At 35.5% G+C, this 24,575-nt stretch overlaps 1 protein-coding gene across 2 annotated transcripts in view; it reads left to right on the top strand.

Moving 5' to 3' along the window:
• dnajc5ga (DnaJ (Hsp40) homolog, subfamily C, member 5 gamma a) overlaps positions 1 to 24,575 on the top strand; it is a 60,257-nt gene that overhangs the window by 29,710 nt on the left and 5,972 nt on the right. The window contains exons 2-5 of one of the 2 annotated variants that reach the window (XM_039749004.1): positions 2,035 to 2,156; positions 10,694 to 10,907; positions 13,317 to 13,473; positions 17,093 to 17,172. In XM_039749004.1, coding sequence (XP_039604938.1) covers positions 2,044 to 2,156; positions 10,694 to 10,907; positions 13,317 to 13,473; positions 17,093 to 17,169 — 561 coding nt within the window. In that variant the 5' untranslated portion in view covers positions 2,035 to 2,043 and the 3' untranslated portion in view covers positions 17,170 to 17,172. The remainder of the gene's footprint in view (positions 1 to 2,034; positions 2,157 to 10,693; positions 10,908 to 13,316; positions 13,474 to 17,092; positions 17,173 to 24,575) is intronic. The other variant, XM_039749003.1, reaches the window with a different exon arrangement.

Here is a 24,575-nt window from a genome sequence, read left to right on the forward strand (position 1 = left end):
CAAGTATTATTTACAGCTTTTGCACAATAAAGTTTGATCCCATATACGGACTTCTTCCGACTCTATTCAGAAAGTCTCTTAATTTCAAAGGTTTCAGCTGTGAATCTTGTTTTCTGGTTTCTCTGAAGTTGTTTAAATTAAACAAAAGACATTGTTACACAGCCTCATTTCTAAGAAAGTTGTAACCTCTGGTGATTGGATCAAAGTCACTTCCAGTTGCAGACCTAGTGCCTGCTTATAAGTTTGTAATTCTATCCATCACATCCCACCAGAGCTTAATTAGCAATCACAAGCCTAAAATGAGTGTTATTTTGGATGTCTTTTTTTTTTTTTTGTCTGAAGGTGTCTGTGCAGAGGTAACAGCTCAACTTTGATCTACACCTTTGATATCAGATGCAGTACAGGGCTGACCAAAGTGTTGCAATGAGCTGCAGTTCAGCCATTCACTCAGGAATGCAGATGTGAGGTGTATTTGAATTTCTTCATCTATTTAAATCTGTTGATTTAACAGGCATTTTGTGCCAATACAAAACCTAACAGTCTGGGTAATGCCTCTTTGTCTTGTACCACTATCTTCTGAAGCTGTCAGTGATAGTGTTTCACCAATATGCTAGACTACTGTGATGAAGGAACAGGAACAAAAGCGTACATGTGTTATTATTTCTATTATTGTGAAGTGCAAGTGTCTAGGAGTAACAACTGCTCAGCAACGAAATGGTAGACAGTACAAATTCACATAGTGCGTCCACCGAGTGCTGAAGCATATAACGTGTAACCTCTGTTGATTACTCATAACCAACTGTTTTTGAAAGCAACATCAGCACAAGACTCGTGTGTCTGGAACTTCATGAAATAGTAGAGCTGCTGCACACAAGCCTAAGATCACTATGCACTATCCCAAGCATCGAGTAGAGTGGTGTAAAGCACAGCAACATTGGAATTTGGAGCAGAGGGCACATACTCTCTGGAGTGATTAATCACTATCTGGCAGTCTGATGGATGGATCTAAGTTTGGCAGATGCCCAGGAAACACTACTTTGAGGACTGCATCGTAGCTGCATTAATGCTTGGTGGAGGAGGGACAATGGTCTGGGGCTGTTTTTTAGGATTTGGGTTAGGTCCATGGCTTTCAGTGAATAAGTATGCATTGTATGCCATTGTGCACTTGTAGCTTTGTGGCAGCAGTTTGGGGAAAGGCCCTTTTCCATTCCAGCATGACTGTGCTCCTGAGCATAAAGCCAGGTCCATTAAGACAAGGCTGGTGTGAAGGAAATGGAACGGCTTGCACAGGGTCATGATCTCAGCCCTATTGACCAGGTCTTCTTGTAGTCAAACCCCTTATGTCCAAGAGTCAAAGAATTTGGCTCTGGAACTTTCATCATTTCAGCCCAGTGTTGCAGTGATATTGCTGCCACTGGCTTCATGTCCTGGAAGACCATCTCTTAATTGCCAAAAGATCTTCCTATTAATCCTAATAAAATTTCTTGACCAGGCTAACTAGTGTACTAGTTCTGAGGCCTTACAACTGACACATTTACTTTTTTATCTTTAATTCAACTAATGAGTAGTAAATGTATATTAACATTTTAATAAAAATGCAGTGTTTTTTGTTTAATGTCATAACTTTTACTTTTTTTTATTATTTTACTTTAGATATAAATAAATATTGTGATTTGTCAATATATATCCAAATTTTGGTTCCGTATTTAGTGATCTGTGATACCCTCTATATAGTTTTAGTACTGTACAGGAGTAGAATTAATAAAGAGGAACCAGCAAATCCTTAGAATTTTGCTAATTGTCTCCCCAAATTTCCTGCCCTGAGACCAAGTGAGCCTATTACTGATTAACTATAAACAAGTATAGGGCTTTATAGGACCTTTGTATTCTTATAATGCATATATCACTTTACATTTTCATACTTGCAATATATATGTTTCCATTTGATTTTAAGAAGCATAACACAATAAAGCAGTGTAATTAATCAAATGAATTAATTTAATTTTATGCTTGCTTTTTAATATTTTCCATTAGAAGCAAGACATGGCAGATCCAAACAAGCCTTCACGGAAGACGTCTAGGGCAGGTGAAAGCTTGTATCGGACTCTAGGCCTAGAAAAAGGAGCCTCATCAGAAGAAATAAAAAAGGCCTACAGGTAATGCCTGATTACATTTTGGTTTTAAAAATCATTAAAAACAATATTAACATAATAAAGATCATAATAAATTTTATGTGCTGGTTAAGCATCGCAACTCCGTAGATTTGTCTTTAGTTTCCAACTCAGTGGTTGTGTTTCTGTTCAATTCGCACGTCTGCCTGGGTTTTCTCCAAGGACTTTGATTTCCTCTTACATTCTTGTAAATGATTAATTGCCAACTCTTTATTAGATTGGTATGACCAAGTTTTTTGAATATGTCTTGTGATGAATGGATATCCAGTCAAGGGGTGAATCCGGGCATACTACTACTTTTGTGATAAACTGTGTTTCACATCAAGCCTGTAATGAAAAAAGCAAGTTAAAAATGTGGATGGGTAGATAACATTTATATTTTATAAATGTGTTAAAACACTCTATGGTCACATTGTCTATACAGTCTGAAGGTAAAAGTGAAGTGAAATAGGGCAGAAATGTCTTACTTTCAAACAATTTTTTCAATTTCTCTTTAAAAATATTTATTAAAAGCAATTTTCATTATGTCTTTGGACTTTAAAATAAAAGTTCTAAACCAGTATATCAAAAGGTTCAGCTTTGAAATTTACACATACTATAAAATTTATTACTTGGTTGTATTAAGTCTGAATTCAGATGCAAGTAGTAAAAAACAGAATTATTTTTTATAAAACATTTAGTTATTTTATTCTGTATTAATATTTTTATAAGCAATAATATATTTAAATACTGACTAGCAGTATTGCATTGGCCTTCTTTCTAACCCACGTGTTGTAAAGATCTGCTGAGGACTGATAATTTTATTACTAATTCTAAAATATTTTTGAGATTTTTGTTGTTAATACTTCACATTTCTATCATATTACTAAACGTTGCATTCTGCAAAGGTTTCAAAGCACCATCTTTTTATGGTATAAAGGGCATACTGAATCTTTTCAATTTTTTTTATTCTAAATGGGGAAAATTTTCTTGAACAAAGCAAACCCAGACTGGGCATCCAGCATGGCATGAATGCAGTGCACTATTTGACATCATTTAAAAAACAGTGTTGAATTTTCAGAATTGTCTATCTTAAAACAAAAACACATTCTGTGCAACTGCAATTTTTAATTTATGGTTTCATACATCTTCTCTGGTGATGTTCTACCAAGGTTACTTGTTCTTTCTATTACACTAACAACCTCAACAACAAAAATAAAAATAATGTCAATATGCTTCTATCCCTAAGCAAAACTTTATACAATCCTTTTCAATTATGTATAGAGACAGTTTATAATAGTTTAATTTTGAATAGACATACTTTCACACTTAATTCTGTTTTAAATCCTTTTCAGGAAGTTTATTCTTGCATTAGTTTGTGTGTTATTAAGCATGTCATCTCCTTTTAATGATTCACAGTTGCTAATCAGTAAAATAAGATCAGCTAATGATTATTAAATGTCATTAAATCAAGTTTTCTAAGGTTTGTCTTGTATTCTTCCGAAATACAAAAGATATCCAAAAAGCATCTGGCACCTACATTTTCCAGTAACGCTCTGCTTTCTTGTACGTCTGTAGCCAGAGCTTTCTCTGTTTTCCTAAGCAGTTTTATTCATGTACTGTGAAGTAACTTTTCCAGGTGAATTGTGGAGTCTCTAAAGTGCTAGCAGCAGACAAAATTAAGACTTGCCAGCAAATCCGTCTGTCCAGAAATGTAGGTTCAAATGAAAGAATGGTAGTTGACAGAAAAAATATTAAGTGTACTGTATCTTAGAGGTGATGTGGCATGCAGAAATTAAGAAAGTTAAAAACCTGTTTCTGCTTATGTTTTAAATTTGTGCATATGCATTTAGCAGTTGTGTTAAATTTTATCAGTTTCTGAAATTTCTGCAAGCACAATGATAATCTGAACAAACGATGTTGCTTTTATATCAAATTTGCTTTGATTTTTGTTTCAACTTACTGTCAGCATACTGTAATTAAATAACACCAAATTTGTTTCCTGTCCCTATATTACTATTTTAGTTCAAATAAGCAGAATGCCATTTTAAAGTAAATTAAGTTCCTTGTTGGAGTAGAATTGTATGCTTTCTTGTCATTTTATAGATAAGAGAGGAAACTGTAGTTTCTGGAGTAAATCCACACTATCACAAGGATCATAGGCAAGCACCAATCCGAGGAGAATCGGACTAAAACCCATGTACTGTCCATGTGTGTGATGTGAGGATTGCCTCAAATGGCAGGCTTACTAGCTGCAAGTAGTTTCAGCTTCAGAGTTTGTTAAAATCTTGCTCTGTCTTAAAATCTGGAGAGCAAATATTAGCTGCCTTAGTCAGTTGAGCCAAAGAGAATAATTTTGAGTTAGGATTTTTAATTTAAGTTAGTGGTCCCCAATCACGGTCATGGAGGGCCGCAGTGGCTACAGGTTTTCATTACAGCCAGTGTCCTAATTAGAACTTGGTCCAGAGGTGTGACCAGAACATCATGTGTGGGTGGGCATTTGGCTTGTCTGGGGGGGGCAAAAAATATCCATCCATCATCCCCATTTTTGTAGGGGGGGGTAAAATAATAATAACAACATAGATTTATATAGCATATAAAAGCAAAAATTGCGGCATAAATCATAACCTATTGTTCAATCAAATTAACAGAGGCAATGGAACTTGTTTTATTATTTTTTGTGAACAAATATAGAACTACATCTACAAGGTAAATATCAATAAAGTCAAATGTATACAACATATGAGAGCAAGAACAGAAACGTGGCTCATTGTAGTCATTAGGGAGGCTATAGGATATCAGTTTCCAGTGTTTAACATGGATATTATCTACATGACCAGTCTGCGGTTACTCTTGGCAAATTCTGAAATAAATTCATTCATGTCGATTTTCTGTGATGTTTTTCTCATGTTGCCAGAATGACTAAATTTCTCTTCCTTGAATGCAGCATTGTTCGGGGAGTGGAGTGAGAATGCGGTTCAAAGTAGAGAAAGAGCTTTTGCATGCGGCTGAAGACGCACCAATCATGAGTGCTGTGACATATAGCGAATGTAACATAAGGAAGGTCTCTTTGTACTGCTGAATGCATTTGCATGCTTCACAGAGATTCGCATCAGTTAGCAGTTTATTGATCAGTATGGCTTTTGCCACAGCAATTTCATTTTGCAATCTCATGCTGTTTTGCTCTGTGCCTGCAAGTGCCTGAAGAGGTTTCAGGAGAGAATGATCAAGAAATAATTCTGATTTTTGCAGGAGAAGCGATGTGGCCCTCAATAATTCAACATTTCTCTGACAGAATCTTGTCTCCATTTCCACTATAGCTCTATCAAGAATGCTGAACATAGCCCTTTTAAAAGTCTGATCAGGAGCAATTTGTTCATCAGAGTCACCATGCCTGAGCGTAGACACAACAATACTATCATCAAGCTGTGAATTAACTTTGTTTCATTTTGAGTGAATTGGTAGGCCTACTTTTACACTGAGAGAAATGCTCCTTCCAGAATAGAGTCGCATCTCATCTCCGTCAGTGTGGCCAGTGACACTGTCACCATCTCCCCAGCCATAAACAAGTCCACTGCATGTGCCTGTAGAATTGCATTGGCTAGTTTCAGCACACCAAGCACATGAACGAGGAATTTTCCTGTATTAAAGAAATTGTACTTTTTTAATTGGGTCAGAAGACCACATGCCTCTATACAAATGTCAAAAGGGGCAGTGCCAGCCTCTGCTACCTCTGAGAGAAGCCCCCTTATAGCTTCATCATTGTTGACTTTGTGACATCATAATGAGTGGTCCATCGTATTTCTAGAAGTTTTTTCAGTGTGGGTGTATTGTATGTGTGTGAAACATAATGTCGGTGACAAAATGTGTTCATTGAATTTGACTAGTCAAAGAACTTATTAGCCAGAGGTTCTGATTCCATTGCATGTATCACTGCTAAATGGAGCTGGTGGTTGTAGCAGTGTACATATGGAATGTACTTGTGACAAAGCCTGGACAACACCCCTTGCCCCAGACATGACAGAAGCACCATCAAAACACTGACACACTAAATTGTCTGGGCTGTGACCTAGCTCAGAGAGATGTGACAGAATTTGGTTACAAATATATTCAGCATCAAGCTGATTCAGTTCAATTAAGCCAATCAGGTGTTCTTCAGGGATTGAGTTCTGGACAAATGTAATCACTACAGACAAATTCTCAATGTCCAGCGATCCCAGGTACCATCACTTTTAATGCGAAGTCCAGGAGAGTCAGCTTTTTCATATTTGGTCCTAATATCTTTTACCACTATTTTGGCAAGAGTCTCAATTTTTTCTTTATGAATTACATTGGATGTCTATTTTGCGTTGTCTGAGATGTATTTTACAATTTCTGCAAGTTTGGCATCTTTTTTGATTGTGTAATCAAAGAACTTAGGAAAAGTCCCTCCTCCCCACCTACGTGATTGTGACCACGCAGACAAAGTTCAATGACTGCAAGGAACTGAATGGCCTCCCCAATGCTTTTCACATAATATTGATTCTTTTCTATCTGGGTTGGACCCAGAAGTTGAACTATGCTTTCACCCGTCTCTGCCCGGCGCCGTTACTCTTGCCACGCAGACATGGCTCTGACGTGCGGGATACTAGACGTGTGTTTCTGGAAGCCGCCACCGTCTTTTTCTAGAGCTTTTTTCCTATTAGTGTAGAGGTGTGTGGTGAATATGTCCTCGCGGTCCGAACTGGAAACACTAAATTTGCGGCAGGCAAAGCAAAAGCGGGCATCACGGACAACAGAATATTCAAGCCTTGGTCGAGACTGATTCCAGCTTGCACGAAAATATCTGAGTGTCTTTCCGAATGCGCGCTTGGGATAATTAATTAAAATGGGCTGGGATGGGCTATCCATATTTAAGTCAGGCAGTCCAGACTGTAGCCTGTATTTTATTGAAGACAGAGGTTTGGAGTACCCGACACGGGCACAGAGGTGGAGGAATTGTGTAGGCTTATCTACATCATTTGGAGTTTCAGTTACCGACGCGAGTGCGCTGTGCTGCGTGTCTGCTTTTAAATAAGCCACCTATGCATAGCCTTTGGTGTTACCAACCAGAAAGTAAAAGAAGAATGGAACGTATACGCTGTTTTAATTAAAGAATGCGGTCAACAGGTTCAAAACGTGCTGCAAAATGTGCGGCGAAGTAAACTGAGAGCAGCACGGTGCCTGTCTAATCGGAAAGCAACTTAGTTTTGAAAATCAAATGTTATTCTTCAGAGTTTTCACTGAACAGACAGCATTTCGCAGGGTGGGTATGGCTTGTCTCTGGGGGGGCAGTGCCCACCCCCAGGCCCCCTGTGGTCACTCCTCCGACTCGGTCCTTGCTGATAATGAAAGCTGGTGTTTAACTCTATGCCTTGTTAGTGCCTTTATTAATCAAAGACAAATTTTAGTTACTTTGTAGATCAAAGGTCCTCAGTTACAGTCCTGGAGGTCTGCTATGGCTATAGGTTTTCACTTTAACTAATTTCTTAATTAGATCCCTTTTATTTACTACTGAAGCACCATTTACTAAGTTTTTGGGCTTAATTTTAGTTCTCTTGCCTGTTACCATTCAGAACCCTCAATTGCCTATTTTTGATTTTAGCTGCTGCATTTTAAGTTTTAATTGTTGCCTGTTTTCTTAATCAGACATTAGTTAATAATGAGATGCAGATAACCAATAAACCTCCAGCTCAAGTGCTTACCCTGAAGTATCTGTGATAAAAAATGTTTAGAAACAAATGAGACGGGAATTGGAAGAACCATTAAGTTTAAATCTATTCTGTTCCACAAAACACATGGATAATTTTCTCACAGAAGGAAACACTACAGTGAAATTAAAATTGCTCTTGGATGAATACAAGCATTAACAAGCTAAATAGTACAATACCAAGTTTCATTATCAGCATGGATTGCTTTCTAATTAGGAAACTAGTTGGAATAAAAACCTGCAGCCCTCCAAGACTGTAATTTAGGACCCCTGATTTAAGTGCTTACAGTGTAAAATATTCAGTTCATTTAAGCATTTAGTAGCTCTAATGATCACTGGTTTCAATAATAACTCACTGATAAAGTTAAGGAGAAAGTCTACGGATGAAATTAGCTCAGAGTGTGTTCAGTATCAACTTGAATATGCTTGAATTACTATACCCCAACTATAGCCCTCCTTGAATATCGCTCGCCTTAGAAAATAATTTCTTTCTTAAGCCTCTGAATTCATTCAGTTCACTAATTTTTTGTATTTATTTTTTGTATCAAAGCAAAGTATATCACTATTATGCTATTAGATGCAAATATTAAAACAATTAAAGAGTTCCTTTCTAAATAAACCAAGCTAAAACATTAAAAACGTGCAGTTTCCAATGAGCAAACTCCTGTGGTGTTAAATAATTTCATTTGTGTTTTTTTGCTTACTTAAGGTACTTTGCAAAATTCTGCATATAACCTATTGAGTTAAGCAGTTAATTTTTTTGTACATGTTTTTACATGCTTATAGAACATAGAGAAGTGCATTTGACAATTAAATAAGTTGAGTTGTACTCATTTGGCATAGTTGTCAATCTGCAAACACCCACTTTTTACCTTGAAAATAAAATTCCTTGAAGCATATACAGTATCAATCTGGCAGAAATCCGATTGTTTTCATGCTGCCTTTTGCCCTTTAAAACAGATATAAATGTCGTAGAAACTGACAAAACAAGGTTAAGTGGTAAGAAATCCTGCCTAGGCCAAATGTTAGTTTAGAGAATAACTGAGGAAATAAGGTAACTAAATTTTGGTTTGGGATAAAGGAACATCGGAGGTATGTGTTACAGTCACACACAGTTTAACAGATCTGTTAAGATGACTTGTTTGAGGACTGCAAGAAATGCATGTTAGGTAGACTTTATTATTCCAGAGGAAAATTTGTTTTTAGTAAAAAACATTAGGCATTGTTGCACAGATACAAGAAAATAGGCCAAGACACAATAACTGACAAATAGTGTTATCTAATATTAGGGATGCTCCAATCAGGCTTTTTTGCTTTTTTTAGGGTCAGTGCCGATCTCTGGTTCCATGTCACTGGATTAGCCGATTCTAATAGTGTTTCCCAATAACCCCAAACCCCCTCTTTAACAACCTTTACACTAAGCTCCTGAATAACCAGATACGGAGAAGCATTATTTTCTATATTAAAGTGTTAACTTTGGCATTTTATAATTAAACTGTTGATCTAAGGTGTCAACCATTCATTTTATATTAGCAAAGTGAAATTCCATAGGCTTATCGTTCAGTGACCATAAAAATAATAAAATAAAATTCCCTAGAAATACATAATTTTAAACTAATAAAATATTTACAGTAAACGTATCCATGATACATGTAACATTAAAGATATTAAAGTGCTTTTTATAATTATAAGCAGTTTTTATTGTTTTAGTAGTCTTCTAAAACCAATCTTAATTAAAAAAAAAAAAAAGTAGTTTTCACCATTTGTCTAACAAAAAAATACTTATTCTCACACGTTGATTCAATGACTTGATATTGGCAGTTTAGCAGTATCTAATTGTAAATATGCATGCACTTATAGCTTTTAATCATTGATTGCACTTCAGTTTTTTACTGTTAAAATATACATTCACTGTATTTATACAACATTTGTTTTCCATAGAGTACCATCTAGACATAATTCTTGAGGTGTAGTTGTAAATATGGATTTCCATCATATTTATGCTGTACTTGTTTCTTGCCAAAACTTGTACTGTATGACAACACACCAATAATAAACACAGTACAGAAAATGCTGCAGTTCTATCAAATGTTCATAGGAGGTTTATCAAGAAGATACAAGGCTAAAATGCTTAACATATTTAGAAGTAAAGCAGAGTTTGTGTTGTTATCCAGATTTGCTTGAGGTAGCCACATGTACACAAGTTAAAATCCTAAAAAAATATTAAAAATGCAAATCTTGGCGGTGTTGTAGTTTTAGTTTTGCATATTGTTAGCAGTTGGCATTTTAAATTTATTTAAATTAAAAGACCTTGATATTTGAAAATACTCTGTATAGGGGGCATTTTTGTTGACCGGTAACAAATTGTGTGAAGTAAAAAATTTTGCCTTATTCTGAGAAAATTAGAAAATTCTTCTTGGATTGCAACATGCCCTTTTTTAGGCAGCCAACTCATCACCTAAGATTTTTGGAGTCATTCACAGAGAAGAGGAAAAGTACAAATGTAAGTAGAATAACTGTGGTAAACACTAGATGGGCAGACTGTGTTTACTTGAAATTTAGTTTAAATATTGGAAAATGTGTATTTTGTGAATGTAATATTATAATTTACTTTTTTAAAAATGCCTTTCCTCAGCAGCAAGAGATTAAAACATGATAAAAAATATAATTTTTTGGTAAATTTTGAAGTGCCCAGGATTTTCATTATTTCTCACATTAACCTGTAATTGTATAAAATGTCTATGCTTTGCTTAGCAAGGAGTCGGGGGCGCATGGTCTGAAAATATGATCTGAATGTTCAAATCCTCCTTACCAGAAAACTTGCACTGAAGTATCACCCGGACAAAAACCCAGACAACCCTGAAGCAGCAGACAAATTTAAGGAAATCAATAATGCTAATTCCATCCTCAACGATGAGAACAAAAGGAAAATATATGATGAATACGGATCCATGGGACTTTATGTAGCAGATCAGTTTGGAGAAGAAAGCGTGAAATATTACTTTTTGATGTCAAAATGGTGGTTCAAGGTAAGTAGATTCTGAGGAAGAAAACTGGAATAAAATCTTTCTCAGTATTTAACTATTTAATGACGGCTGCACACTTTTTTCTACAATTATCACATGTGACCTTTTTTTTAAGTATGTGGCCAAAACTGAGCTGAGTATAAACAGTAGTGTGATTTCAAAAAGTTTTTCTATGTACGGGTTCTGTTAATTACACAAACTGGTACACAAGACACATCCATCATGGTTTTAAAGTAGTTGCTGAATGGCTACTAAAACCTGTATTTTTGTGAAGGAAGAAAGCAGTATAAAGCAGGAGAATTACAAATGCCAAATGTTCACTTCTACATATACTGTGGAATTTAGTTAGCTATTGCGAAGCAATAAACCCTACATGCAAAACCATTAGGCTTGCTCATGGTGGCTGTGCTTAATCTTATATTCCAAATGAAGTTTTTCTGATTCAGTAGTATTTCATGTAGTATTCATTCCAGATCTAACATCATATAATTTTTACTTGTCACTTAATATCATTTTGGTTTTATGAATGTTAGAGCATTTCTATTTTAGTTGTAATTTCTGATGACTTGCCCCAATTAATTTTTATTTTGACAGAATCTTTTCAGATTAGTTTTCTTTTTACTTTAAAATTGCTTATTTATGATGATTAACAAATTCAGTCTGTGCCCTCATTACAATAGCAACGGGATTGTAGAAACTTTTGAACAATTTTAGAAAAGAGAATGTTACTTACATTGTTGCAGTGTCCATCCATTTACTTTGGTAGCACAATGCATCTTAAACTTTAGACCAAATACTTTAGAGACTTTATGAAATAGGCAGGTAAGTCGCACAATATACTAGAAATGTAATTAAAAATCTTTCCTAGTGTACTTTATCTCTTATTGTTTCGTCAACAAGGGTATCCAACAGCATTTTGCAGAGACAAAATTAGTTTGTTAACCAACATAGTTTATCACTTTATATTCCTTGGTATGGTTATTTTTTCTGCATATCACAGTCCTTAGCCTCTATGTTGACATTGTTATGAAAGCCATTCAAATGTGTTTTTGAAATTTTTGGGTTAATTTCTTGTAAATGACTTCCACCACAGTGCCTTGTCATCAGTTATGCACTTGCTGCTGTTATTTTGTTAGTCAGTCCCAGACCATACCCTTCCACTCATGACCAGTTCATTGCTGTGTGTTCATGTTGGAAACAGTGTTCTGTTTATACACCTAACAGCCATCATGCTCATTAGGCTACATAGCCAACAGTGTCGAGCCATTTAGTGATAAAGGATGGACAGTTAACAGCAGCGCTCCTAGTTGGCATGAGTAAACATTTTCTATTACGTTACCCTGTGAATGCTATTTAATATGGTGCAATGTATATATCTTATTTGTACAAAATAATCAGAATTTTTTTTGCTTTACAGAGCATACTTGTACATGTATTTATTAAAAAAGTAAACTATGTATTTAAACTATACAAGCAGAAATAATTCATCCACTCGTTAATTCATTCATGCTGATAAATATACTAAATATTGCTCTGGTGGAAAAATCGGGCAGGTATCTTAATCTTGTACCATTTTTAATACCATATTACATATGACTACAACATAACAAATCATTCGAACTTCAGTCTTTCAAAATATTATCATTTACAGTTGCATATGTCGATAAGGTCTACATTTTCACATGTCTGTCGACAGATCTCCGAACCCTCGTATCCCCTGTTTCCCTTCTCCAATTTAAAGCACTATTGTGTGCTTTGATAATAAGGTCTCAGTAGTTAACAACTTATAATGTCAAGTTTTTCCTTTGACTTTACTTCATAGAATTGTGGCCTTATAGCTGTGCCCTGAGACTGTAAAATGGAAGGTTACACTGCAAAAATGCATATGCAAAAATTAGACAAAAAAACTTTAAATGAGAGTTGTTTTGCTTTTATTTAGCAAAAAAATCTGCCAAAGGGGTAAGCAAAATTTACTTGACAAGATTTCTCAAAACATGCTAAATAATTGTAAATACAAGTTTTTTGACAAGTCAATAATTCTTACAATAAGAAAAAAAAGATTTAACGTCATGATATAAGTACTTTTTACTTGCTTAGATTTCATTTTTTTTGCATTGTACTAGTTTAGTTCCCACTACTGACTGGGTGAACGTGATGCAAAGTCATTTAGCATGTTCATGTTGAAACTGCAGGAATAATAAAAGTTTTGTACTACTGTATTAAATATTTTTTGTATAAAAATAGCTAAATAGAATGTAAAATGTAAAAAATATAAGGTAACACTTGTTTAGAAACTATTAGAATATGTTGTGTCTTAGAGTAATTTTGATTAAAGATAGTAATTAAATTAAAAATATTTAAACATGATATTATTCACAAACTTTTGACTTTGTGCATTTTTTTTTATCTAAGGTTCTTGCACTATGCTGTGGAATCTCAACCTGTTGTTGCTGTTGCTGCTGCTGCTGTTTCTGTTGTGGGAAATGCAAACCAGAAGAAGAAGATGAAAACTACCAGTATGTTGACCCTGAAGACTTGGAGGCTCAGATTCGTGCAGAAGAAGATGGAGGTGAGTTACTTTATATATAGATACAACGCATCATTATCTTGAAATTTACGAGAGAACAGTCTTTCAGTACTGTTGTTTTAAATCATATAATTAGAGTTTGGGCTTTTAATATTTATCTTTTAATATTTATTTTGAATCAAATACCGCAATTTACACTTATTTGTATATGAAATATTCCTTTAATATAAAAAATTTAAAACAGTAAAAATTAACATGTTAATACTGTCAACTTAACATACACAGAAGTTATATTGGTGTGGTTGCCATCAAAAAGTCGTTTCAAATACAGTAGTTAAAGAAAGCTTATCTAAAATACACAAAACAAATAGCAATACCTAATTGAGCAGAACAGAGGGAATTGTGTGAGTGTGAGCATATGTGAAATATCTATGAAAACAGCATTATTTTCAGAATTAAACAAATTGTTTATTGTTGCTGAAATATTTTTATAAATTAAAGTATCATTATAAGGAGAAAATGTTTGATGTATTGTAATTAAGTTTAGAAACGATACATTTTTTATTTTTTCTGTTTCTTCTGTTCTATAAAATATATGACTGACTAGACAGTAGCAATCAGATTTATTTAAAACACTTAAGTTGAAGACAAGACTTTTTTTATTAGGGATTCCATTATCATACTTTGTTGGAAACCTTAAGTCATTTTAACATTAAAAAGCTGAAATAAATTTAATGACCTTTTGTTTAAATATTGCCTCACTTTTTATTCATTTCAACAACTTTTCTGTTAGATTAAATACGATACCTAGTTTATAACTTCTATTTTATAATTGCACCATTTGAAATGAAAATGTAATGCATGAAAATTTGTGCATTGTTTGGGCAGAAAACAGTTTGTTGATAAATAATAAATGAAATGCTGTGATTAATTTCAAAAAGTGTTCTTTGTGGTAATTGCTTAAGTTAGAAAAACTGAATGTTTTACTGTGGATCAATAGATTTAACATGTAGGTTTAAATATATATTGCACTTTAGTTTTTTTTTTATTATTATTATCGCCATTCCAAGACTATTTGAAAGAAGTTGTCTATTATTCTCTTGCTACTGTCTTTAGTCAACATGTCCTGTTGAGGATATATATATATATATATATATGTCTGTCAGATATTAATAAATCAGTTAAAAGGTGAATGAGTCAGTGTTTTAAGATCTGCTAGATGCATCTGAGCAAATGCAGGACTATGTTGTTTGTTCCTATACTGTAGTAGATGACTATCAAAACTTTGTTGCTGCATTATTACAGTTTCAGCAGCAGTAAGATAAAGTGATTTACCCATGAACTTTTGATTAAATAAAAACTTAGTTTATAAAAAGAAGCATCGCAATTTTTTTATTGCATAGTTTATTTTTATTCCTGCATTATTTGTAGTTGTTTTATTTATGTGCCTTTTGATAAAGCATTCTCCATGTTAAAAGTGTAGTTTTTGCCAGACTAAATTACTTTGACATCAGAATTTCTCCATCTTGTATGGCTTCAGAAGCAGCTTATGGTGGTTAAGAAATTAAATATAACTGGGGTTTGTTGTTTTAAGTAGTTGATTTGTTGATTATTAGATGTTCTATTTTCCACATCCATGCCGAGACAATTAGTTTAGTACATAAAGATAAGGTTTATTAATCTAAATATATATTTTTTAATCTGTTTTATTTATGTAAAACCAGTGTGTCAGCCAGAAAACAATTATTCGCCAAAAGGTAATTTTCACATACAAAAGCATGATGATATGTAGAGAAAGATTATAGACCATTCACACATATACAGTGCATCCAGAAAGTATTCACAGCGCATCACTTTTTCCACATTTTGTTCTGTTACAACCTTATTCCAATATGGATTAAATTCATTTTTTTTCCTCAGAATTCTACACACAACACCCCATAATGACAACGTGAAAAACGTTTACTTGAGGTTTTTGCAAATTTATTAAAAATAAAAAAAACTGAGAAAGCACATGTACATAAGTATTCACAGCCTTTGCCATGAAGCTCAAAATTGAGCTCAGGTGCATCTTGTTTCTCCTGATCATCCTTGAGATGTTTCTGCAGCTTAATTGGAGTCCACCTGTCTATATAAGGTCCCACAGTTGACAGTTCATATCAGAGCACAAACCAAGCATGAAGTCAAAGGAATTGTCTGTAGACCTCCGAGACAGGATTTTCTCGAGGCACAAATCTGGGGAAGGTTACAGAAAAATTTCTGCTGCTTTGACAGTCCCAATGAGCACAGTGGGCTCCATCATCCGTAAGTGGAAGAAGTTCAAAACCACCAGTACTCTTCGTGGAGCTGGCCTGCCATCTAAACTGAGCGAGGGGGGGAGAAGGACCTTAGTCGGGAAGGTGACGAAGAACCCGATGATCACTCTGTCAGAGCTCCAGAGGTCCTCTGTGGAGAGAGGGGAACCTTCCAGAAGGACAACCATCTCTGCAGCAATCCACCAATCAGGCCTGTATGGTAGAGTGGCCAGACGGAAGCCACTCCTTAGTAAAAGGCACAGGGCAGCCCGCCTGAACTCTTTGGTGTGAATGCCAGGTGTCACGTTTGGAGGAAACCAGGCACCGCTCATCACCAGGCCAATACCATCCCTACAGTGAAGCATGGTGGTGGCAGCATCATGCTGCGGGGATGTTTTTCAGCGGCAGGAACTGGGAGACTAGTCAGGATAAAGGGAAAGATGACTGTAGCAATGTACAGAGACATCCTGGATGAAAACCTACTCCAGAGCACTCTTGACCTCAGACTGGGGCGACGGTTCATCTTTCAGCAGGACAACAACCCTAAGCACACAGCCAAGATATCAATGGAGTGGCTTCAGGACAACTCTGTGAATGTCCTTGAGTGGCCCAGCCAGAGCCCAGACTTGAATCCGATTGAACATCTCTGGAGAGATCTTAAAATGACTGTGCACCTACGCTTCCCATCCAACCTGATGGAGCTTGAGAGGTGCTGCAAAGAGGAATGGGCGAAACTGGCCAAGGATAGGTGTGCCAAGCTTGTGGCATCATATTCAAAAAGACTTGAGACTGTAATTGCTGCCAAAGGTGCATCGACAAAGTATTGAGCAAAGGCTGTGAATACTTATGTACATGTGATTTCTCAGTTTTTTTATTTTTAATAAATTTGCAAAACCTCAAGTAAACTTTTTTCACGTTGTCATTATGGGGTGTTGTGTGTAGAATTTAATCCATTTTGGAATAAGGCTGTAACATAACAAAATGTGGAAAAAGTGATGCGCTGTGAATACTTTCCGGATGCACTGTACTTGGGTTGTAATTAATGAGTATTAAAAGGACTTCTTCCACTTCTCAACCCTTGGTCACACACAGACGCACATCATGTGTTGCTTTCAATTTCTTGTGTCAGTTAATATAAAACCACATTTCCAAACATGGTTTTATAAGATGTGTTTAAAGAAAATTATCGGAAACAATAAAACTGTTCGTTCTGACAATGAAATCTTGTGGGTGGGTTATGATACTAACGTGCCTAATTATTCAAAGAGATTTACTTAATGCCTCAGAGCTGTTGTTGGGAGAGTACTTTCTTTTTTACGTCTCAGTTCACAAAATCTTTTTACCTGTTATTTTGTTTTATTTACTAGGTGAAACCATTATAATTGCACAGCCTATTCCTTCTTCAGCCTCTGAAAAATCTGAAGTTCAACAAGAGTCACAATGACTTGTAAGCTTCCCATTGTTTGTGCTTGTCACCCCCTTGGTTGCACAATGTTGTGTGTCCGCATGCATGCTGATGAATTTGGAAAAATAACTAGATATTCAATGGCCATTACACTAATTTGCACATTGATTTTTGTTTGCTTTTGATATTTTTTTTCACAGTTTGTGGCACTGGAAGCCTCCATTTGTCATGCTTGATTTAAAAATGCTGCTTTTGCTGATGTGTATTAACACGCCAAAATGCTAATGTCTTGCTATTGCATGGTTAAAGGCGCTATTAGTGTTTTACTAAATGTTCAATTTGTTGCAATTAGTGTTTTAAGTGTTTTTAGTGAGCCTTTTTATGTTGTAAAGAGTACCACATCTTAAGCAGGATTCTTTTATTTTGTATCTGCATAGTGCAGAGAAAATCAGCAAAGTGCTGTATTGTTTTTCTGGTTCATCATCTTTACTTGTACATACAGACATTTCCTCCCATCCATCTGTTAGTACTTTATATTCATATTTTTAGTAGGTGTAATGTGGCAGTTGACTGAGTGTTGCAATTAAGATTTAACCTTCTGAAAACAAGCCTGTTACATTAAATTTGCCAAATATTCTGTACCTCCAGCAGAAGGAAGAGAAACGCAATGATCACCTAAACTGATTCCTCGATATGCATGTACTTCACTGTAATGCACTTCTAGCTTGCCAAACCTTCCCACTCACTAAAGCCAATGCATTTGGGAATGCTATGCCTTCTATATAATAAAAGGCAAAAGAAGTATCTTTGTCTGGAATAGGAGCGTTCAGTTTTGGAGTTGTGACCTCAGAATTTTGAATACAAAATTCTTAATATTTTTGACCCCCATCGGACCCCCTACTTTCAAAATAGTGGCTATTTGAAAAAAACATTTTTTGTCCTATTTCTGCACATAACGTCTGTGAATGCAAAGATTAGTGAATTAAATCTTAGGGGCACATAGCCAGACACCTGCTGAAACGATCAAAGGCCATTTTGAGGCCAAATCTTTTTATTTACCAGAAATGTCAGACATAGTTTGCCAGTTGTACCTCGTGCACACAGAGCTGCAATTGTCTAATCAATGGTTAAGGCAAATCTTTTGTGGAATCATGCCAACTTTAATCACAGCAATATTTAGTGAAAATGTTTCTATTCAACACATTTGTGAAAATAGGGGCAGCTTGGTGGCGCAGTGGTAGCACTGCTGCCTCGCACTAAGGAGACCTGGGTTCACTTCCCGGGTCCTCCCTGCATGGAGTTTGCATGTTCTCCCCATGTCTGTGTGGGTTTCCTCCGGGTGCTCCGGTTTCCTCCCACAGCCCAAAGACATGCAGGTTAGATGCATTGACAATCCTAAATTATCCCTAGTGTGTGCTTGGTGTGTGGGTGTGCGCCCTGTGGTGGGCTGGCACCCTGCCTAGGGTTTGTTCCTGCCTTGCTCCCTGTGCTGGCTGGGATTGGCTCCAGCAGGCTCCCGTGATACTGTGTTAGGATATACAGTAGTGGGTTGGACAATGACTGACTGATTAACGTTTGTGAAAATCCAGACTGTGCCAAGAATGAAGAAATCTTCCAGATCGGTGATCAAATACTGAATCTTCTTAAAGAACAACATGTGGAGTATTTGTCAGTTGACTCAATAAAATACAGAACTGATTAGGGTCAAATTATCTTTTCAGTCAAATTCCTCAATTCTCTAAATCCATCTGGAATGCCCGTACATCAACTTAAAATAAAACTGAAGCCATTATTATTGTATTGCGAAACATCAATATTAAAAAAAGGATTTTGTAATGGAGCAAGACTTATTGTTGCACAATTAAAACCTAATCTCATATTTGAACATGTTCTTACTGGACCTGTAAAATGACAAGATTTTTATGTGGATTCTTTTGGATGATCAAAGTCCTGATAGTCTTTTTCAACTTAAACAATGACAGTTTCTTCTAAGAGTCACATTTGCTGTGACAGTTAACAAGTCACAAGTACAAGCTCTTCAGAAAGTTGAAATTTACTTCCCTAATCCTGTCTTCCCAGATAAGCAACTGTATGTTGCTATCTTAAGACCAACTTCACATGAAAATGTCATAGTTCAAATTAAGAAATCTGCATCCATTATCCAACCTGCTATATCCTAACTACAGGGTCATGGCGGTCTGCTGGAGCCAATCCCAGCCAACACAGGACGTAAGGCAGGAAACAAACCCTGGACAGGGCGCCAGCCAAACACAGGGCACACACTAGGGACAATTCAAGGAAAAATAATTTCAAAGAGATGCAAAGTTTTTACTCAGAATGTTGTTTATCCTGAAGTTTTTTTAACTTCTGAAATTCAATATAAAGAATTACATATTTAATTTCCTTATTTTCTAATAAGTGATTTCCTTATTTCCTATTTCTTACTGCCTAATAAGAGGAAGGGCAATTGATTTTTGGGAGCATGTCTCTGAGGATTAAAAAAAAAATTCCATGCATTGCACGGGCTGAACTTTTAGTTTTTAATATTTTTCACTGCTTCCAAGTGAAATTGTACACTTTTCAGATCTTAATCCATAGTTTGTGTTATTCAGGAAAACAGTGTTTCAGCAGTAAGTTATCTGCCTTTTCATCTGTATGATCCACTAGACTTAATGCACTACCCTGGTGTAATGTGAATTTGACAATTTTCTCTTTCTGAATTTTTGAACAGGTTTATCACCAAGAGGATCTATTTTTTAAACAGTACACTAGACCAGCTTATTTCTTTCCATTGCAGATTAAGTTTTGCTCATGCCCAATATGACTGTGTTGTGCAGAGTAAAAATCCACCAACATGAGGACAAGAGGCTATTTAAAAATAGCAGCCCAGCTACACACATGCCATTCACTGGACATTCCTATAACCTTGAATGTACCTTATAAAGTACACAAGTGTTAACAGACTGTTTATTTTATGCACACAATGTTTGACCTTTAACTGACATTCGAAATAGAAGTGCCGTTTTTTTGTTTAAATTTCGAACATTTTGTGTAGGTTTACCTTTTGTTTTTTTTTTTTTTGTTTTTTTTTAATAGTTATAGGTTAAACCTATCTCACAAAGATAAAGAGAAAAATGGCAGTGAAAATTATATTTTCAAAGGGAAGATGTCAGAAAAATATACATTTGTTTCGCCAAAACAATTTACAGTTAAATGATAGCCATTGTGAGCAGTGATAACATGAAGTGTACATTATGCCCTCTTACAAAAGATCACCTTTCAGATTCTCAACACAACACACAGCTATGAATCAGTATTTTTATATAATCATTATTACAGCAGCAGAGCACAATTGCCAAGGAGTACTTGTATCAATCCTTTTGTCTGGCCGTCTTCATACATTTTGTGCTTTAAAGATTTAAATTTAGTTGAAAGATTACATTTTTGCAAAAACAATTAATGCATTGTAGTTGTATGATCATAGTTTTGGACTTTTACTGGATTATGATTCTTTGCATTTGACTTTTGACTTAAATGTCCACTTAGATAAATTTCTTTAAGTAGATATTTGAGGGCCTCTGATATGTAAGGTAATAATAAATATTTTGTATTAATGGTTAAATAAAACGTTAAAAATAACGGCAAGAATTATTTACAGTGCCCTTCATAAAGTTTGGGATAAAGACATTTTTTTTCTTGACTTGCCCCTCTGCTCTACAGTTTAAAATTACTAATCAAACAATTCATACTTTTAATTAAGTATATATTGCTGACTTTATTTTAATGGGATTTGCACTCATTTTGGTATTATACATAGTCCACCCCCCATTTCAGGGCACCATAATGTTTAGGACATAGCATTGGCAAGCATGATAAAGCAGTCATATTTAGTACTGTGTCACATATCTCTTTCATGCAATGGCTCCTTGAAGTCTACAGTTCATAGACATCTCCAGGTGCTGAGGATCTTCTCTAGTAACGCTCTACCAATCCTGTAATGCAGCAATCTTCAGCTCCTGCTTGTTTTGGGAACTTGTCCCCTTAGGTTTTCTATTCAGCATGTGAAAGGCATGCTCAGTTGGATTTAAATTGGTTGACTGGCTTGGCCATTGAAGATTTTTCCATTTTGTAGCTTTGAAAAACTCTGTTGCCTTAGTACATTATGGAAATACTCTTAACTTTAAATCTGCAATGTACAATTTAATAACGTCTGAATTGTTTTTTTTGTAATTTTAAACTGTGGAGCACAGGGGTAAGTTGAAGAACACTATATTCAATAACATTTCAGTAGTTAGTAATAGTTATTTAAAAATACTTAAAAGGCATTCATTAATGTCTCAACAGTGCCACTGTTTTAACAGATTTTTGGAAAGGTCTGGCTACATGTGCAGTACTTCTCACAGCTCCTTTCTTCATAGATTTCTGACATTTGTTACATTCTTTCAATTTGTCATGTATAGCATTAGATTGCCTCCCAATTCCCACACTCACCTCTTTCTACAGAGGCAGCATAGAGTGTATATTGACTACCTACATCTGTCTGGTATGGAGACTATAATGCCTTAGACCTAATTTCCTTGCAGAGAGTGGTGAGAGCAGCTGTGGAAATCATGGAAACATTTCCCCTCCCATGCAGCAACTCTATACCAAATGCTGCCAAAAGAGGACCACCAACATTATCAGAGACTACACTTGCCCCCCAGAAAATAGACTGTTTGCCCTTCTGCCCTCTGGCAAACAATATCAATGTGTACAATGCAGGACTGCCAGATTTCATAAAAGTTTTGTCCCATAAGACTCTAAAACAATCATCAATGTGATAATATTGTGCTAGTCTGGAAATGTGCAATATATTAGTGGTTCTCTTTTTAATCTTTTTAGTCTAGTTTAATTTGGTTGTCTATTCTTGCACATCAATAATCATGCTGGGTGAAGAAGTTTCATTCTGTTATGCACAGTTGTGTGTAGTTTCAAGTGACAGATAAAGTTAACCATGACATGGGGGTGGGAGAACAAAACAATGTTTGCAGGGAGATTTCCTGTTCATTTTATTGTTGCTGGTGGAACACCTCATCATCATATTTACAAAAACTAGTTTTGGACATAGATATTACCAATGGAGGCATTGACTGCTTTATTTGTCTTTGAATGAAGTCACTTATTATGGTGTCTTTGCCAAGGTAGTTTTTTTTTTTAATTTATCAATACAACAAGCATGAAAGTGTTTTAATTTTTATATGCCTACTGCATATAGTACTATGCCGAGGTCTTGGGCACTTTAGATAGTTATGAAAAAAATTTGTTTTAAGAGAGTTTTTTACAAAAAGAAAATCGGTGCAATAAAGTCTTTAAAAGTCATTAAAGAAAGAAACTCGAGATAGTAATAGATCATTCTCCAGTTAAATAATGTGGGTTTCTTTGTAGGCACAAAGCCAATGAAACAGAAACAGTTGTGTGGAGGAAATAAAACCAGACAAGGTGCAGTAGATGTGACAGTTTGTGGTCATTGTCATACTGCAGAATGATAGCAAGATCAATTGTATGCATCTGATTGGTCCGAACTTCATTCTGCAGTATTACAATAACCTCAAACCCATTGTCAAAATCATAAAATGGTGCAGCACAAAGAGGAATAAAGAGGGTCGCCCACATAACACCTAGCTGCAGCAGATAGGTCATTTGTGGAGGGTGGGGCTGGATCGCTTATCTGCCTAGGGGGTTGCCAACCAGGATCCCAAGCTGTTTTGTCGTGTGGTGGGTGTGGCAACACACTGTACCAGTGCATACTTTGACTTGACTTTTAATATCCACAAATTTTTAGGAGGAGATGAAATGATGATGTGATTAGTTACTTAATTATACAGTGTCCTACCCAGGACGCTTCACGTTCATTTTCTGATTTCAATGAATAGTACATCTGCTGATATCTGCCCAAGCATCCATTCATTTTCTAACCGGTGTTTGCAGTTAAGTTGTGTGAAACCTCATTCACATTCACAATTGTGCACATAGAACTGTGAGAAACTGCGCTGAGAGCAGTTGTAGCAAATAAAAATCTAGACAGGTTTTAAACAAAGTGGCTCTTTGGCTTTGCTGTATTGCCAATGAAATGAGCTGGTCCATTTGTTAATACCAATATAAAGTTAATTTACTTTATATTTACATTGTTTTGATGCATAAAGCACATTTAGATTAGATAAATAAACTTTATTAATCCCAAGGGGAAATTCATATTTCTCTATCAATATGACATGAACTGTGCAGAAACTCAAAATCACTAAGACACACAAAATCATGTCATTTATTTGGTTTTTGAAGGCAAACTAATGTTTACAAGTGTAAACGCTTCAGTTTGACAATTTGTACTCGGGCTAATCCGAATAACAAAGTATAATCAGTCGTATAAGATAATCTGAAAACAGCAGGAGTTTTGAAATAAAGGATTAAGGTGAAACTGACAAGATTGATTTCACATGGAAGCGTTAAAGGGACGGACAAATTTGGACAATTTAAAGCTCCAGGAGTTTATGACATTTGAAATTTGAATGAATTTGATTCTCTACAGAAATATGGACAATATTGTTTATTTGAATAATTGGATTACTTTTAATAAAAAGCCATTGAATTGGATTTCTGCATTCTGTATTGTATCAAATTGGTATTGAACATTACAAAATTTCACTGGTATTGGTATCAAATACAAAAATTCTGGTATCACAATATCCCATATTCCAGTCAGTGTTTATATAAATATAATGTGCTAAACTGTTTTTTAATATCATTAGAATATCTAGACAGCAATTTAAAAAGTAAAGCTGCCTCTTATTGTAAAACAATGTCATTTTCATTTGCTTTTTGCATACAGTACCTTGTGCTTTTATAATTTTCAGCAGGTCTACAGAACAGCAGTAAGTATCCTATGCCTCCTGTAGGAATCCTAGAGGTTCAGCATTCTAGAACATTCCCCAGCTTGCCTGTGCAGTATTAGTGCAGTTTGAGGTGGCAGAATAGCAGTAGCTTGCCTATAGTTTTAGAACATTAGAACACTCTAGACGAGAACAGGCCATTCAGCCCAACAAAGCTCGCCAGTCCTATTCACTTATTTCTTCCAAGAAAACATCCAAGTCAAGTTTTGAAAGTCCCCAACATCTTACTGTCTACCACACTACTTGGTAGCTTATTCCAAGTGTCTGTCATTCTTTGTGTAAAGAAAAACTTCCTAATGTTTGTGTGAAATTTACCCTTAAGTTTCCAATTGTGTTCCCATGTTCTTGATGAACTCATTTTAAAATAACAGTCTCGATCCACTGTACTAATTCCCTTCATAATTTTAAATACTTCAATCATGTCACCTCTTAATCTTCTTTTGCTTAAACTGTAAAGGCTCAGCTCTTTTAATCTTTCCTCATAATTCAACCCCTGTAGCCCTGGAATCAGCCTAGTTG

Source organism: Polypterus senegalus, chromosome 3, assembly GCF_016835505.1.
Source record: "Polypterus senegalus isolate Bchr_013 chromosome 3, ASM1683550v1, whole genome shotgun sequence".
Taxonomy (NCBI): domain Eukaryota; kingdom Metazoa; phylum Chordata; class Cladistia; order Polypteriformes; family Polypteridae; genus Polypterus; species Polypterus senegalus.